The 20,000-nt window shown below is 35.6% G+C and overlaps 1 protein-coding gene across 1 annotated transcript in view; it reads left to right on the top strand.

Annotated features, from left to right (window-relative positions):
- Nucleotides 1-20,000, top strand: part of LOC143039052 (musculin-like) — a 79,985-nt gene that overhangs the window by 5,256 nt on the left and 54,729 nt on the right. Inside the window, exon 2 of the mRNA XM_076208903.1 lies at nt 3,200-3,371. Coding sequence (XP_076065018.1) covers nt 3,200-3,371 — 172 coding nt within the window. The remainder of the gene's footprint in view (nt 1-3,199; nt 3,372-20,000) is intronic.

Genomic DNA, 20,000 nt, shown 5'->3' with positions numbered 1-20,000 from the left:
GATGACGGGTCATTCATGTATCCTATCCACCGCCCTCGATCAGAAACAATAATTACAATAACAATAATAACAATAACAATAGCAATAAAAACAATAACAACAATAACAATAACAACAACAATAACACTAACAATAGCAACAATAACAATAACAATAACAACAATAACAACAATAACACTAACAAAAACAACAATAACAATAACAACAATAACAACAATAACAACAATTACAATAACAACAATAACAATAACAACAATTACAACAACAATAACAACAATAACTAACAATAATAACAATAACAATAATAACAATGATAACAATAACAATGATAACAATAACAATAATAACAATAATAACAACAATAACAACAATAACAATAATAACAATAACAATAATAACAATAATAACAATAATAACAATAACAATAGCAACAATAACAACAAAAACAACAACAATAACAATAACAATAATAACAATGACAATAATAACAATAATAACAATAACTAATATCAATGACAATAATAACAATAATAACAATAACAATAATAAAAATAACAATAATAAAAATAACAATAATAACAATAACAATAATAACAATAACAATAATAACAATAACAATAATAACAATAACAATAGCAACAATAACAATAGCAACAATAACAATAGCAACAATAACAATAACAATAACAATAATAACAATAACAATAATAACAATAATAATAACAATAACAATGATATCAATAACAATAGCAACAATAACAATAACAATAACAATAACAATAATAACAATAACAACAATAACAATAAAAACAATAAAAACAATAACAATAACAACAATAACAATATCATTAACAATAATAACAATAATAATAACAATAATATCAATAACAATAATGATAACAGCAATAATAATAATAGCAATAACAATAACAGCAATAACAATAACAGCAATAACAATAACAGCAATAACAATAACAGCAATAACAATAACAACAATAACAATAACAGCAATAACAATAACAACAATAACAATAATATCATTAACAATAATAACAATAATAATAACAATAACAATACTAACAATAACAATAATAATAACAATAATAACACTAACTATTACAATAATAACAATAACAATAATAACAATAACAATAATAACAGTGACAATAATAACAACAACAATAATAACAATAACAATAATAACAGTGACAATAATAACAATAACAATAATAACAATAAACAATAATAACAATAACAATAACAACAATAACAACAATAATAACAATAACAATAACAATGACAGTAATAAAAATAACAATAATAATAATAACAAAAACAATAATAACAATAACAATAATAACAATAACAATAATAACAATGACAATATTAACAATGACAATATTAACAATAACAATAATAATAATAACAATAATAACAATAACAATAATAAGTAACAATAATAACAATAACAATAATAACTAACAATAATAACAATAACAATAATAACAATAATAACAATATCAACAATAACAATAACAATAATAATAACTAATAACAATAACAATAATAACAATAATAACAATAACAACAATAATAACAATAACAATAATAACAATAACAATAATAGCAATAATAACAATAACAACAATAACAATAACAATAATAACAATAACTAATAGCTAACAATAATAACAACAATAACAATAATAACAATAACAATAATAAAAATAATAATAAAAATAACAATAATAACAATAACAATAACAACAACAAAACAACAATAACAATAACGACAATAACAATAACAATAACAACAATAAATAACAATAACAGCAATAATAATAATAATAACAATAATAACAATAACAATAATAACAATGACAATAATAGCAATAATAACAATAACAATAACAATAATAACAATAGTAACGATAACAATAACAATAATAACAATAACAATAATAATAACAATAATAATAAAAACAATAACAATAATAACAGCAATAATAACAATAACAACAATAACAAATACTACAATAACAACAATAACAATAACAATAATAGCAATAACAATAACAATAATAACAATAACTAATAACAATAACAATAATAACAATAGCAACAATAACAATAATAATAATAACAATAACAATAATAACAATAACAATAATAACAATAATAACAATAATAACAATAATAACAATAACAATAATAACAATAACAATAACAACAATAACTAACAATAATAATAATAACTAATAACAATAACAATATCAATAATAACAATAACAACAATAGCAATAATAATAACAATAATAACAATAACAATAATAACAATAACAATAATAATAATAATAACAATAACAATAACAATAACAACAATAACAACAATAACAATAACAATAACAACAATAACAATAACAATAACAATAACAATAACAACAATAACAACAATAACAACAATAACAACAATAACAATAACAATAACAATAACAAAAATAACAATAACAACAGTAACAATAACAATAACAATAACAATAATAATAATAACAATAATAATAATAATAATAACAATAATAACAATAATAAGAATAAGAATAATAATAGTAATAATAATAGTAGTAATAATAATAGTAGTAATAATAATAGTAATAATAATAGTAGTAATAATGATAGTCGTAATAATAATAGTAATAATAATAATAGTAGTAGTAATAATAATAGTAATAATAATAATAGTAATGATAATAATAGTAATAATAACAATAGTAATAGTAATAATAGTAATAATAATAATAACAATAACAATAACAATAACAATAATAATAATAATATATTAATAATAATGATAACATTAATAATAATGATAACATTAATAATAACAATAACATTAATGATAATGATAACATTAATAATAATGATAACATTAATAATAACGATAACATTGATAATAATGATAACATTAATAATAATGATAACAATAATAATGATAACAATAACAATAATGATGATGATGATGATGATGATGATGATGATGATGATGATGATGATGATGATGATGATGATGATGATGATGATGATGATGATGATGATGATGATAATAATTATAATAATAATAATATCAATTACCATAACTATAGCAATGATACTACTTATAATGATAACGACGCCCTAAATTCTCTTCCTGGGCCAACATCAGGGCGTTCTCCCGTTTGAAGACGACGTTGCCATGGGTTCCGGCCGACACCAAGCTCTCTAAGCTCGACACCCTCCGCTTGGCTACTTCATACATCGCCCACCTACGCGCTCTTCTGCACGAAGACTCCTCTTCGCCCACAGCTTCCACCACGCCCGCTCACCCTCTCGCCCTTGTAAGTACATCCGTGTACAAAAATCTTATCACCATTAACAATTTTTCCGGTTCATAAGTGGAAAGAATAAATAGATAAACAGACAAATAAATAGATAAATAAATAGATAAATAAATCAATAAATGAATAAATAAATAAATAAATAAATGAATAAATAAATGAATAAATGAATAAATGAATAAATGAATAAATGAATAAATGAATAAATGAATAAATGAATAAATGAATAAATGAATAAATAAATAAATAAATAGATAAATAGATAAATAAATGAATAAATAAATAAATAAATAATTTAAATAAAAAAAGGGGAGTGAGCTCCCATTTAACCGCCTCTATAATGTAAAGCGGAAACAAAATGGCACTATTCTTTCTCCCCCTTTCTCCACCGTTCTGAAGGGATTAAAACTATATTCATTAACCTCATCATTACAATGACATGTTTTGTTGATTCATTCTTGCTAACAGCAGGTGATTTCTTTCGCCTTAGAGTCACATTAATGACGGAATTAGGGCTAGAAATGCGTTGCCCCGATAAGGGACAACATGCACATAAGCTGTAGGTGTTTGGCAGCAAGAAATTGTAGAAGACCGTCTCCTTAATTCGCCTCACGGAGTCTCTTCTTCACATCTGTTACAGTGATCTTAATATCAACTAGAGGACTCTTTTTTTCTACTACATTTTATTCTATTACATCTTTCTATTACATATCTGTTATCACACTATTACATTTTTCTATTGTATTCTATTACATTATTCTATTAATAACAGTGCACTCTATCATAGCGTTAAGGAATTTGTCTTACCAACTGTACAGGAAGACGCCCCGCAGCCGACGTGGTGGCAAACGAGGTGAAACTACAAGGTCACAATAAAAGGAAGAGAAACAGGAAGTAGGAAAAGAGAGAGCGAAAAAAGAGAAAGGGGGAAGAGGAAAGGCTGAGGGGAGTGTTTTGGTAGCGGATGGAGGAGCAGGGGAGATGTCAGGGAAAATATTGTTGGTAATGAGCAGAATTAGGTCTAGCACAGGGGGTTCTTAACCTTTTTTCTCCAATTCCCCACTTTTTAGTGAGCCAACTCTCTATTTCCCACCACAGCATCGGTGACAATAAGAAGACACCAGAAACAAACAAAAAGAAACAAAAACACATCGATTAGAAAAAAAAAAAGACAGTGGTTCTTCTGTCCGACCGGTCATTCCCCACCTGGCAACTCCGCCATTCCCCACCAGTGGGGAATTCCCCACAGGTTAAGAACCACTGGTCTAGCAGGTGATGGTCATTGCAACCAGTCACACAGCCTCATGCAATGGAGAGAGATAAAATCATATTAATGTTGGAAGAGTTCTTGCCATAGAAATGCCACTGTAGGTTTTGTAAACGTGGACTATGAGAATATGTTAGCAAAGAACTCGACAATGGAAAAATCATATTAATTTTGAAGGAGACAATGCCACCAAAAACTTTCTCTAGATGTTAGCAATAGGAATTACAAGAGAGGGGAGAGGATCACAAAGATGTTATCCCTGGTGGAAGAGACAGCTGAAATGATAGTATGGTGTTGGAGATGTTGGTACTGAGATCATAAATGTCAATGTTGGCAGTGCCGATACCAGTGTGGCATGGAAACTAAAGCAATGAGGCAGTGTTGGTAAGTGTTGGAAGATGCAGTCAGCGAAGATTATGAGATGGTTTTAATACAGACTTTGTGCTGTGACTTAGTGCTGTACTCATTCTAGCTGGATCTTGGGGACTTAAGGCCGTAATATCCCTTAATGCCGTCATGTGCCGATTCTCTTAGATGGACTTGAACCACCAAACGTGCAGCACCTCATCTAGACATCGATGCTCTTGTCCATCGGTGCACCACTCCCCAAGCACCTATCCATTCGTTAATATTATTAGGAGAGCAAAACATATACGAATGTAATGGATACATGACCGTCAACGAGTCTATAAAACGAAAGTGGTGCCAGGCACAACAAAACTCCCCCGGCACAGTTCATTATAATCCAGCTCAATAATGCTATTTTCGTGTTATGTCCCCCTAGATATGTGTGACCTTGAGTTTGACCTTTGAAGGTCTCTGAGGGTCAAAGTGAAATCCCCGATAGTTAACCCTTTTCGAGCTAATGGCCTCTAAATATCTATGACCTTGAGTCTAAATTATCAAAGCCAATCAAGGCCAAACTGCATTTTTTACTAATGTAATAGATAAGAATATGGAAAAAGAATATGAAAAACAAAATAGATTTTGAATCGGTTTAAAGTAAATTGAGAAATATTCAAAAAGATACAATCAAAGGAAGGAGAAGGGGAGGAAGAATAAGAAGAGATGGGGAAGAGGGCGGTGAAAGAAGTGGAGGAAAAGAAAGAATAAAAAGAGGATTTGTTATAGGGTGGCAAAATAAAAGTATAGGAATCACTGTAAATAATTATATTAATCACAATGTGATAAAGCACTACAATATAGAAATACGTGCCGACAGTACGAAGGCAGAGTAACAACTAAAAGCCAAGCCTTGAGTTGGCGCGAAAACATACAGAAGCTCGTTTGGTTCTCCCTACAGACTGTACAAGAATTGTAAACAAATAATGCAATGACAATAATAAAATTAATATCCAACAAAATATATGATAATCATATAAAAGGGAAAATGTGTATCTACTAAATGAACAATATGTAAGTATAATATATAATAATTGTACGTTGCTACAAAGTACCACACCATTACAACGCTCGGCCACCACCACTCTGTAACCCCACCGAGCAAAAAAAAAAAAAAAAAAAAAGAATGACCGAGACAAGACAAAAATCAAAACATACATAACAGACTCCACACACACCACATTTATATATCATACATACAAGTGTGGAAAAGAAATGTGTACATTAACACACCCTATATAAGAAGCATACAAAATATATACATATATATAAGTACTGGCGCCAGTATTAGATTATATATGATAAATGTCGAACGTCAGGGACATGGCACTTAATAACTAAACAATAGTTACACATTATACAAATAAAAACAATTCACTTAATGGTTAAAAAAAAGTTATACATTATACAAATCAAGACAATACACTTAATAGCTAAACAAAATTGACACATTATACAAATCCAGACAATACACTTAATAGCTAAATAAAATTGACACATTATACAAATCAAGACAATACACATAATAGCTAAACAAAATACAAGGTAGAGATCAAGACAATCATGGAAAATACAGGGATAGGCACTCTTGTTACTTTACGTGTATGCCTGTCCACGTACAAGACTTCACTAAGTCCCTGGGAGGGATTAAAGACCCTGAACGTATTGGGATGCAACTTTTCAGCAACCAAAAGAGGATCTGTAAACCTATGATTGAGTTTAGATTGGCGGTCAGGCATGCTTTTATCAACATGATAACCAATACTTAACAGGTGTAGCCCGGCTATGCTGGTGTTTCAACATTTTGGACTAAGAGTCATCAAGTTTTTCTCTTACTGAATTATAAATCATATGTAATGTGTAACATCGGGGTTTATTATAATCACCAAAATTGTAGAGGGGACGAGTAGGACTGTCTAATACATCATATGGGAGCCGTTTTTCCACTCCATAGATGACGTAATGAGGTGTCTTACCTGTGGAACCATTAATTGTACTATTAATGCAAGCACTGACATGCGGAAGCCAATCCTCCCAAGATTCATGGAGGCTACTAGCAACGTACCTGAGATTGTCCAAAATATTCCTATTCGTCCGCTCTATTAAACCATTAGATACAGGACGGTAAGCAGTCACAAAAATTTGAGTGATGCCGTAAGGTAGATGCAGGATGGTAAGCAGTCACAAAAGTTTGTGTGTTGCCATGAGGTAGATGCAGGATGGTAAGCAGTCACAAAGGTTTGAGTGATGCCGTAAAGTTCACAAATCTCATTCCTAAATTCAGTCCCATTGTCACTAAAGAGAACTGAAGTAGTGTATGGACAAAAACATGAGAAACTACAGCATGGGCAATACTGGAGCAAACTTATGACTAAAGTGGTTCACACACACAAGGACATACAGGATCTTGAGTATTAAGAGGCAATTGTAAAAGATCTATAGCCATAGTCTGAAAAGGACGAGAAGGAGTAGTATGCGTAGAACCTTTGTTCTGGGCACAAGAGCTACACTGTGCTACATGAGTTGTAATGTCCAGTCGCATTCTAGGCCAATAAAATATTTCTTGCAAGTCATAGCCAGAGTTTTGTCACAATCTGGGTGACCAGCCTGAGGGGCATCCTAAGCAAAGGACAGATTCTTCAGGGAGAAGTTTTCAGTCAGTGTAACTGCAGCTGCATTTATATTACGTGAAAGTACATTAAGGGTTGGGTTAGATTTTTCAATTTAAGGAACCATCCGGCTATTCTTTGTGACAGCAGTGTGGTCAGGATATCCAAAAATGATAACTAGAAAATGCTTCAAAGCCTACATCGCTGCCAGTGCCTCTGAATGTGTAACGAGATCCAGGCTTGTTAAGAATGTGACTGACATATGCAGTAACATCTACTTGCTGCATAAGTACAGTTCCAACACCTGTACCAGAATCATCTGTACAAATAGTAAAGGAGAGACTATAATCAGGGAATGCCAACACAGGAGCTTCAATAAAGGCATGCTTCAATGAATCAAAACTCTCCTGATGAAGGAAATGCAATTGAAGCAAAGAAAATAATAAATGCACGATAGTATCCTGCCAGTCCAAGGAAAGAACGTACATGTGTAGGGAAGTCCTTAACTTCTTTGACTTTATCATTTGTGGTGTGAATACCATGTTTGTCTACATGACCTAGGAATTGGATGCTAGACTTAAGAAAAACACTTGGGCAAATTAAGTTTCAATGCTGCATCAGCAAAATGTTACAAGACCATGGATAACTTATTGAAGTGGCTTTCCACATCCTTGGAGACTAAGATTAAGTCGTCCATGTAAACAAAAAGTCCGTTCCCTACTAGGACATAAAAAATGGAGTTAAGCGCTAACAAGTCCAGGGAGAATTCCGTAACCCCATGGGGTAACGAAGCCATTCATAATGTCCTGTTGGAGTCAAGAAGGCCGGGATCTTACGAAACTTCTCCTCCAAGGGAATCTGCCAAAAGCCCTCATTTAAGTCTAAGGTGGTGAACACCTTATTACCTATTCCAATGGACTGGACAATATCAGTTAATGGTCTGGAATAGTGACCTCATTAACTCGCCTATAACCAAACAGGACGAAAAAATCCCTCTTTCTTAGTCACTAGGAGGAGCGGTGAGTTTCACTCTGAGTGAGGCTCTTGTACAACGTCATCACGTAACAAGTAGTCAACCAAGGACTGCGCTACAGGCTGAATAGAGCGAGACAATTTGTAAACAGGTCCAACACCTGGCTAAAGATCAATGCTATGAACAACACGACCCGTAACTCCTAATAGATCACCAGGCAAAGCCAAAGCTTGACGATAGGTCACTAATAGGTCAATATCACGAGGCGTCACCTCTGGAAAGTCAACCTCACCTACAAAAGTTGTATACTGAGAGGCCAAGTGAGATGTGTCACTTGTAGAGACCATAGCACCGAAGCTGCTATGTTAGGAGGCGAATCCTGGACAGTGTCAACGTCAACTACTTCAAAGAAACCTAAATGACTGCCAGGAGAGAGGGTGATAGGTGCACCAGTGACCTTGGTTACCATAGCTGTGGTGATATGATCCTCACGAATAGTGTAGAGTTCCTTCCTATATTAGACGACGAAAACGAACATAGGGTGAAATAAGACGTAATAACCAATTGGAGTACTTGAAATACGCACCGGAACTCGAACTGAATTTGAAGGTCCAATATAATGCTCGCCTAAAATAACAGCAGCACAAGAAAGAATAGGAAATTCAAAATTATTAGAACCCTTTGAAGACAACAGTATGGTCTGATCATGCACAGAAGGTGAACTACATATGGAAACTGGCCTATCCGTTGTAGGAATAACATAACTATGAAAAGTCACTACACGGCGCCTAGGATATATATCTATGCAATGAACTACAAAAGCATCAATGCCCAAGAGACAATCACGCATTATAGCAATTCCCGAAACAACAACAAAAGTAACATGGAAAACGGTAGCATGAAAGGAAAGGTTAAGGGAATGCAAACAGATCCAAGAATAGGCAAGTGAAAAACCTTGTATAGAGTGCAATCTATTACAAAAAGGAGATAAAGGGAGATTTTACAAATTCCTGAAAACATAATAAGCCTTTCTACCTACAAAACTAAAATCTGCACCAGTATCTACTGTGACTGAGATAGGTGTGTTCTCTGTAAGAAATTGGAAAGTGAGTAATTGAGAAGATTCAGCAGCCACCAAATGGATGATCTGAGACCGGGTATTACCGGACAATCCTTTGGTTTGTGATATGGGCGCTGGTAAAAATGGGACTGAGTTTGCCTAAGTTGATAAGAGGGCTCTGCCTTAAGTTTCAGAATCTCTGAAAACTGATCAGTCTAATGTTTACATTGACCATGGATATGGCAGTAGCTAAGTTTATCCTGAGAGGTCATGTATCATCTTAGAAGAGGCATCAGACAAATTCCTACGGATAGGGGACTGCTTTGAATTGTGCTCGTGACGCTTATGGCGAAAGCAAAAAGCACTTGAGTGACCTGACTTGTTACAATATGTACATGTAAGTACAGGTGGTGTAAATGTAGACGAAGGAGTGCTATGATTAGGTTCTAATAACTGAGGGTGTGGAGGAGAACTAGGAACATCGCCACGTTGTAGTGCATTGCTAATGTACAAAGAACCATAAGGCACTTCCTTTAGTTTATTTGAAAGCCTTGTTGCAAAAGACAATAGGGAATTACCCGTCTTATAGCTGAGATAAGAAGCCACTCTCCTCTTAAAAGACACTAGAAATAGTATATTAAAAGAAATTCCAAAATAAGGCAGAACCTATCCAAACTGATAACATCCCTATCTACCCATTCTGAATGAAGCAATGATTCTAAGGCATCAAAAGCAATCTTGCTGGCCTGGGCATGAGCACGCATATAGTTAAGAGTGCCCAATCGGGATGGAAGGGCCCTACGAAGAAAACCTTGGGCCAACAATCCTCTCCTTACCTGGAATTGTAAATGAATAATACAATGATAATAATAATATTAATATCCAACAAAATATGTGATAATTATATAAAAGAGAAAACATGTATTAGTGGGGAATCTAAGCCTAAGATCGTGCATTTTTTTCTAAGCATGAAACTTGCCACACTTATAGAATAACCCTAGGTGAACATTTCTGGATAGAAACTAACATCTTACCATGTGAGGGAATTTACAGAAATTAATCAAATGGTCTTATATATTTTATTTCTTGAGTTAGGAATATGAAACTTGACAGGTTTCTAAAATGCATAATAAAAAACTATCTCTTGATAATTAAAAATGTAACCAGAGCCCAATCGTGACAAGAAAACTGCCTTTTTTTTTTTTTAACTTCTGAATACAATTGTGAAAGGACCTGGGCCTTTTTGTACAGTTTGTCAATATAAAAGCTGACATTTTCCACTGCAATGGATCAAATATTTGATATACAAGTGTTCTTGAAGAAGAATTTATCTGAATATACACAATAAACACAACAGTTAACATTGAACATTCATCCCAACAAGTAAACAGATTGAATGAGAGTGTTACTGCCGGTTGCAGTAATCTGTAGAGTAGGTCTGGACCGCTCGGCCTCGTTATCTAAAGTAAAAATGTTATCTTTCTTATCTATGTCTAGGGATTCATTGATTCCTGTCACTGGTCCTGAATATACACAATAAACACAACAGTTAACATTGAACATTCATCCCAACAAGTAAACAGATTGAATGAGAGTGTTACTGCCGGTTGCAGTAATTTCTAGAGTAGGTCTGGACCGCTCTGCCTCGTTATCTAAAGTAAAAATGTTATCTTTCTTATCTATGTCTAGGGATTCGTTGATTCCTGTCACTGGTCTTAAGTCTGGTTGATTTAAAAATGCGATTAACTGTGATTTCACTAAGATCCCTAAGTCACCAGGACATATGACCATGTTCTCTTTTCTCATAGTTGCAAATCCTATCAATAAGTCTCCTGGAAAAACAGATTCTTCTACAACTATCACTGGAATGTGCAAATGTTCATTTGTATATAAGATAACTTCTAGCTCAACCTTACCTAATGTTTTTAACTGATTTCCAGTTACTCCTTGCAATGAGTAACGGATTGGTTCCAATATTTTCACTCCTGGTTTCAACTGGTTTAAAACTTTACTGGTAATTACATTAACTACAGATCCTGTATCAATAAATATTTGAACAGGCTTATTGAACACTCTACCGGCAATGAGAGGTCCTACAGAAGTTCTTCCAATAGTAATTATCAGTTTGTCTTTGATGTTAGAGGTTTCTTTCACCCTACTATTATTCCTATCTTTAACACAATACCGTCTATCGGTATATATGTGGGGAGTTCTAAAATATTGATTTATTCTGTGTCTGGGGGTTTTCCTCTTGTTTCCTGGTGCATACGAAAATTTCTACATTCATGGGTTTTATGGCCTATTCTTTGGTGATACATACAGAATGGTGGGTTTCTACACTGATATTCATCATGACCCTCATATTTGCAATTTCTACAAATAATTCCATAAAAACAGTCTTGTGCTTTGTGTCCCCAGGTATTACAATTAAAACATAGGATTCTAGTATCCCTGGATGGACTTCTAACATTCCGTCTATGTCCTACTTCTGTTTTCTTAAACTCTCTAGAGTTCCTATGTTGGCCCACTGTCATTACATATGGATTTATTATTCTGGTCTCACTGTACCCTTGAAGAAGATAATCTACTTTCCCTAAATTTAAGTTTGACCTTAAATCCTTATACAGCTTTTCTGCCGTTAAATCATCTGAATTTTTGGTTAACAATCCAAATGTGATCAATTTTATTACCTGAGAAACTTCCATTTTGTCACTAGATTTTTCTATCCAATCTGAATATTTCAAGATAGAATTCATGTCTTTTGACCATCTGTCTAATCTAGCTAAGTATTCTGTGTCTGATTCACTTGTTCTAACTTCTTTGATCATTTTAACCAAAGACCTGATAGAATGCTGATCACATTTGGACATAAAATGTTTAATGAATGCTTTCTTATAAGCTTCATATTGGTTGATATCTTCCATTTGCTGGAAATCTATGATAAACCTAGCTCTACCTCTCTCAGGATCTACATTTTCCTTTAAATTTTCTATTTTCCTTTTTTTCATCTGTTATATTTTTCCTCACAATTAAGGTATCTATTTGGGCAAGGAACTTATTAACTCCTAAAGTGTTTACTTCCCCTGTGAATTTGGGAATATTAATGTTGTAGGTATGAACCTCATGCCTAAGTACTATATTATTCATACCTTCAGTAGCTGATTTGACTTGACTGTCTCCACGTAGTCTTCCTTGCGTACGTCACTCTCGGTATCTCTCGTCAGTGTCGACGTTCATCAGCCTCGTCGCTCATCAGCCTCGTCGTCTCGTCGTCTTTCGTATTGAAGATCGCCTTGAAGATTGCCTTATTCCTCTCGTTGTAGTTGCTCCGTAGTCGATCGCCTCGTCAGACCTACGCTTGGTTGTGGTTGCGTCGTGGTTGTGGTTGTGCACTGCGTGTTTGTGGTTGTGCACTGCGTGGTTGTGGTTGTGCACTATCTTCAGTCTCTTCGGTTCGTCCCTCGCTGGCCACCCCTGTTCGCTTCGCTGCTACTTAAACCTTAGTGATTTTCATTTTTCTTTAGGCCCCATGCCTCAAAGCTTGAGGGGTGAATTAAATGAGATTGATTTTTCTTATCTATATTCTTCTACTTAGTTTTGTGTTCTACACCAAGGGAGTCCCACTCAAGATCCCCATACAATACGTCAAGCCACCTTCGTCCTGACGTCACTATTTCACTCATCCAATATCCATTTACTTCTCAAACAAGTGCCACTCCTTAAGGGCGTGACTTTACCTCCCTACGCCAATCATTTTTCTCCTCTCCATCTGTTTCTCCAATCAGAGAGGCTGTTATACTGTTTCAAGTGATATTATGTACGTAAGCATTATGTCGCAACGGATCTGGCTTATACGTTTACAATTTTTGCCACATCAGCAATATTTACAATATACAAGGCGCGAGCGAGCGCGTGTTCGACTAAGCCATTTCTGTCGGCCGTTGTTTTTGAACCTTTTGTCGTAAAATTAGCATTCATCTCCACCTACCCCTCTATCTACCCAACTGTCTACCTCTATCTACCGGCCTCTTACACTCAGGGTTCCGTTCTTGGACAACTACTATTCATAGTATATATAAATGATATAGACCATGGACTAAAATCTACTGTTTCCAAATTTGCTGATGATACAAAACTGTGCGGAATGGCAAATGATCACTTAAACCAATTAGATATTCAAGAAGATTTAGATAAATTACAGCAATGGTCTGAAAAGTGGCTAATGAAGTTTAAATCAAGTAAATGCACATAGGTAAAAATAACAGTAAGTACGATAACAAGTTATTTGGAAATTCGTTAACAAAAGTGAATAGTGAAAAAGATCTCGGCGTAATTATCAGTAACGATCTCAAATCATCCAAGCAGTGTATTTCAGCCTCTGAGAAAGCAAATAAAATTCTAGGACTGATTGCGCGATCTTTTGACTTCAAAAGTCCATCACTCATTAACAAGCTATATAAATCGTTATTTCGTCCACATTTGAAATATACTGTTTCCGTATGGTCACCGAATCTCATGAAAGATATTGACAGACTGGAAAAAGTACAACGGCGAACCACAAAACTGATCCCAAATATCAAAAATAAATCATACGAAAATCGACTAAAACATATGAATCTGTTTTCCCTAAGAAAAAAGCGTAGACTCAGAGGTGGCTTGATACAGGTCTTTAAAATTTTAAAGGGAATTGACAACATCAAAAGTGACAACATTTTCACACAGAATGAGAATCAGACAAGAAACAATGGTCTCAAACTGTCCGGAAATAGATTCAATTTGGAAGTGGGTAGAAATTACTTCGCCAACCATGTAGTTAATGAATGGAATAAACTTCCTGCAGAGACAGTGCAATGTAGTTCAGTTCGAAGCTTTAAGAATCATTTAGATAAACACCTAAGCAAGATGCTGTAATGATTATCACTTATTTTATATTATTTGTTTTTGTTTTGTTATCATTTGTCTGTTTGATTCTCACTAATTATTAGTTATATGTCAATTTATTATCATTTACTATTCATCTGTTTGTTTATTATTTAACTATACCTATGCATTTATTTATGTATTTTATTTGTTATTTATTAATTTATTACTATTTTGATTTTTTTTTGCATCTGACCTAGATATGGACCAAAAGGTCTCCTGTCGGTATGCTCCGCCTTTGTATTCCTTTGTAAAAAAAGTTATTTTGTTGTTCGTTACATAACTTTGAATTTCATAACCGCTCACCACAAAACCAGAATGAATATTGCTGATTTATCAAGTGGTACATTTAAGTCACTAAAAGCTTCAGTTTAAGGTGCCTAAGTTTGGAAACAGTCCCCTTCATAGTTGCACAGTGCAGAGTATTTGAGCTGTGCTTTGCTGCATTTACACAGACCTCTACAAGATTTCTTGCATTTGCAGCATATCAGTTCATAGCACATAGCATGTGCTTGTTGAGGGATAGTCCACTTTGGTGCCCACCTGGAACATGCTGCATCCCATTCCCATCCAAAGAGATATGGATTGGGCAAGGCTGGGTATTTCTCCAGGGATTGAACCCACACACGTCTTCCTTGGAATACTGCTCTCAGAGTATGTTGCTTTAAAGCAACTTCTGTAGGAGAAATGCTTTCCAGAGATTTTGATTTTCATAGACTGCTGCAGACCTGGCATATCATGGGTATGAATTGGCAACCACCTGGCAAAGTTGGTATGACCTGTAGAAAATACCCAAGGTGTCAGTCCAACAAGTGACTCAATATACTTTTTGAAGTCATCCTCCCAAAGTGATTGTACATACTGAAGAATATCCATCTCCAATTTCAGCACTAAGTTCCAAAACTGGAACTGTGGACGCTCTGCACGCTTCTTCTTGACCCATTCATTAAAGTCAACAATGTCTTCGTCAGAAGATTTTTTTGCTTGTAACTTTCATAGGTCTGGCACTGTAGGAGGCAGAGAGCAGCTTCATTGACAGTGTGGCCCATCCACTGTCTATCAGCAGGTCTTCTAAGACCTTGAAGAAGGTCATCTCAATGTGGATTGCACCAAGCATCAGCACAATCTTGCCTTCACCGTGATTCTGGAAATGCCCACTGAATAATTTTTACCAAGGGCAAAGAGAAATTGGTCCATCAACAACACAGGAACTTGACCAGGATTCACAGCCTAAGTAGCTGCCTTTACAATATCCATGGCATGTTTAATAATTGCAGATGTGTGTGCCATTTCTGTAAAAAGTGGCATCAAGTCTACTGTACCAGGATACAGACGTGACGTCTGCATATTGGCATGGAAGGCTGCCACGAGACGGCATCTGACTCATTCAGGTCTGGTTTGTCCCGGACCTTTCTCACATTTTCCAACCAAGCAGGCTGTTTCACAGGAGTACTAGTATTTGATGGCAGTATTGCGGGACATGCAGATCCATGTACTAATGAGACTACAGGATCCTTCTTTGACAGAACAACTGGTTGAACATTTGTGAAGCTTATTGAAAGACTGGATATTTGTTTCTCGTTGGTCACCAACCCAGTAATGATTGGACGATCTATCTTAGTACATAGCTTGCCTTTGCGTGGATGTTGTGCTTGGGAAATGTTGTACCATGGTAAGAATCCATTGAAGTGGTAGAACTGGGGTTGTGGTCGATGTTGTCAACAACAGCTGCTGGGAACACGCCACTGGACAGCTGTGGAGGACACACAACCCCTTGTTCTTTGTACATATAACAAACACTGTTTGCCACATCTGCAGATGCAGAGAGCAATCTTGGGTATGAAATACAGACCCATACTATGAAATGTGTCCATCAGCTCACGCTTTCTGGTTTCACCTTGCACTTTTAATGCAAGATAGATTGAAGCTGAGGTTTCACTATCTTGTGGGGACATGTCCCGTAATGAGAGCAGATAGAGACCTAGATTTCACTGTGTTAAAAGCAACTAACTGAGAGATTTTCAGAGATGCCTGTGATTTGATGTCTTCCAAGCTTAACTGATCTTTGATATTTGGACCATTCAATGTTATATTTATCAGTGAAGTTGATGTTGTTGAAAAAACTTTCTGTTGACAGTTCTCTATAAATTGACATTTAAATATTTGCTTGATATAAAAAATATCTCAGCCTTTGCTAAAAACATACCCTCTGTATCGTAGTCAGCGTCACATGTACGGTTTAAAGCAGGACTAATATATTTCGTGAATGCCAGAAGCACTTCTTTGCCTTTATTTTGCGCTTGCAAACCAGGTACTGCAGCAAGAATGCGTTCCTTAAACCGTGTTGTCTGTAACTGCCCATCCTCAGCACCTAGCTCTTTAATTCTGTCCGAGTAGAGCTTTTAAAAAGCTTGCAGTTTGAACACAGGCTAAGTTTCAGGAGACTCTCGATATGACTCAATGTATGATATCAGTTCAGCTAATGCAATACCATGCAGAGCACTTGACTCATTTAGATCGTTGTCTTGATTTCTCTTATACTATTTGTAGAATTTTGCAAATCACAGAGTGTGATATTGTGCCTCTATTGCCACCATATCTCCTGCAGCTAATTTTGACAACACCTTTGTGTCGCGGAGGTCAGTGGCAATTCAGCGAACCTTTTAATCCAGCTCAAAGGTTGAAGCCCTGTGCAGGCCAGATGACCCACCTGTCTCATCACAGAAGAAGCATACTGACTCAGAGTCATCAGTTGACACAAACTGTTGCCTTATTTTGACTGAATTTGCTGTATCTTCCGTTTCACATTTGCGCTTGACTGCTCTTTCAAGCGTCCTGTTGTTAATTTTAGTTCGGCAAAAATTTATGCACTACAGCACTATATAACAAGAGAGCTGCTTCCATCCCATGACATTTATCTAACTGCTCAACATTTACTGAGAAATGTAGCTGGTTCATTTCATGGAACTTCTTGATATTTTCAGCCATGTACTTGTACCTGGCATAGCACATTCATCTTTCCTCTCTGAAGAAGCAGGACATTGTGCAGGCTCACTTATCACTGCTTGGCATAGAAAGCACTTCTTCCAGTCCACAATAACTGGTTCTGTTTGACCAGAAGTGCTGGGGACTGGTTCATCAATTAATTGATATGACATTGTTAGAGTAATTCAATGTAAAACAGTAACAACATAAAGTGTACGACTTTTAATGAATTTGCACTCCAGTAACTCAATACACAACAGTATCAAAAGTAGAAACAGAGGAGATGCGGCTTGGATAACACTCGATGCTCAATTTCTAATTATATTTAGTCCAACACCGTAGAACCTAAAAAGAAACAACAAAAGAAACATCACTTGTGTTGTACACTTTGATATCTATCTATATGAAACTTGTTAACCCACTGTCGGAAAAAAGAAATCAGAAATACTAATTATCTGTATATTTCGACCACTGACTGTGGTCCTCTTCATCATTCTGCTGAAGAGGACCACAGTCAGTGGTCGAAATATACAGATAATTAGTATTTCTGATTTCTTTTCTCCGACAGTGGGTTAACAATTTTCATTTTACCAATGTGCTATTACATTACGCTGTATCTATCTATATATCTATCAACCTCATTTCCCTATACAGGATGCCTGCACATGATTTTTCGTTAATTTTGGTCACTAGGGAGCTCTGATTACATTTTTTTATTATCATAAAGATAGTTCTTATTAATATTTTAGAAACCTGCCAAGTTTCATATTCCTAACTTAAAAAATAGAATATTAAGACCACTCTAAGTAATTTATGTGACGTCCGCCACATGCAAGATGTTAGTTCCTGTTGTGGCAACCAGGGGACTGACAGCTTTCTTTCATATCCCAAAATGATCAGTTAGGGTTACTCTATAACTGTGTTAAGTAATTCAATGCAAAACAGTAACCCAACAATGCACGAAATGGCTTCGGGGCTAGCCTTAGATCCCCCACTATATCTCCTAATTGAACAATACATAAGTATAATACATGATAATTGTGCGACGCTACAACCATTACAGAGTTGGAGGAAGAGAAAATGAATGAAAAATAAGAACAGAAGATGGAGGAGAAGGTGGAAGAAGAGGAAAATATGAAGAAGGTGGTCACGTTGAAGGAGGAGGTAAAAGAAAGAGGAAGATGCGAAGAAGGGGAGGAGGTGAAGGAAAAGGGAAAGAAGGAGGAGAAAGAAAAGAGGAGAAGGAGGAGGGGGAGAAGGAGGAGGAGGAGAGGAAGGAGGAGGAGAAGGAACAAAGATATACTTAGCCGATAAACAAACAGCGAGGGTTATGACACAATGGACTCGACGCCCCAGGCGGCTGCAAAACAGGAGTGTGGAGGGCTTGTACTAGGGAGGGCAACGATGTGGAGGGAAGTGTGCAGTTGTGGAGGGGGCTCTAATGTAGAGGAAATCTAAGACATGGAGGGAATGAAGTGTGGAGCCCCTACATTATAGATGTTATGAACAAATGTAGAAACAGAGGAGATTGTCACCATGAAAGTCTGTATTCTCTTTCATATTTTTTCTGAACTGCACCAAAGGATTTCATTCCGTTATAAGACGATCTCTTCCCCCTCCCCAACTTAAACGTTTTACTATTTTGTTCTAGTTAAACGACTTTATTCAGGTGACATGAAACAGCCTGGTGGTACATGAAAGATTTAGTACAACTGGGACAAAGATTCCTTGACGCTTTGCTCTGAAGTATAGGTAAGATAGTCTTGATAACAGAAGTAAATAAGACAATCCGCTTGTTCACTCGTGAAGAATTACAACACGATAGTTTTCCACGTCGTTGTTGTTACCGGGTACACAAGATTTCAAATTGTCGAGTAACTCATTTTCTCGACTGCACATGTCACGTGGACAAACCTCATCACCAAACGGGAAGTCAGAGGTGCACACGTCACACGGTTGCACCAAGTGACGTGACACAGCGTAGCATGGTGCGATGTACATGACGTGCCCGTCTGCTCAGTGCCAAGAGGTGCCACTGGCGATGCCCCTCCCTTGGCAGCCGCCAGAAGCAACAATGCCGGCTGGAACCACTCAAGCTTGTCTGTCCTACTCCTCCTCGCCGTCTGTCGGCCCGTCGGTCGATCTCAGCACGATTTGTCTGCTCGTCTGTCGATCTTCCGCTCTTCAGTCTCTCCATCTAGAATTCACTCAGGCTTGGGGCTTGGGTAGGGGTACCGAACGTCAACTGAAGAGAATCGTTTGGCATTTCTGACAACACAATCGATAAAGCCTGGCACCGTACTAAAGAAGTTAGAACTCTGATCTTGAGGCAATCCCTTCTGCGCAGTGAAAAACTGGTCACGACAGATCATTCTTTTCAACTGTGGGGTGTCCCAGGTACTCCAGTGCAATC

Source organism: Oratosquilla oratoria, chromosome 25, assembly GCF_046742065.1.
Source record: "Oratosquilla oratoria isolate Oo_2021 chromosome 25, ASM4674206v1, whole genome shotgun sequence".
NCBI classification, from domain to species: Eukaryota; Metazoa; Arthropoda; class Malacostraca; order Stomatopoda; family Squillidae; genus Oratosquilla; species Oratosquilla oratoria.
This window is presented reverse-complemented; position numbering and strand designations above follow the sequence as displayed.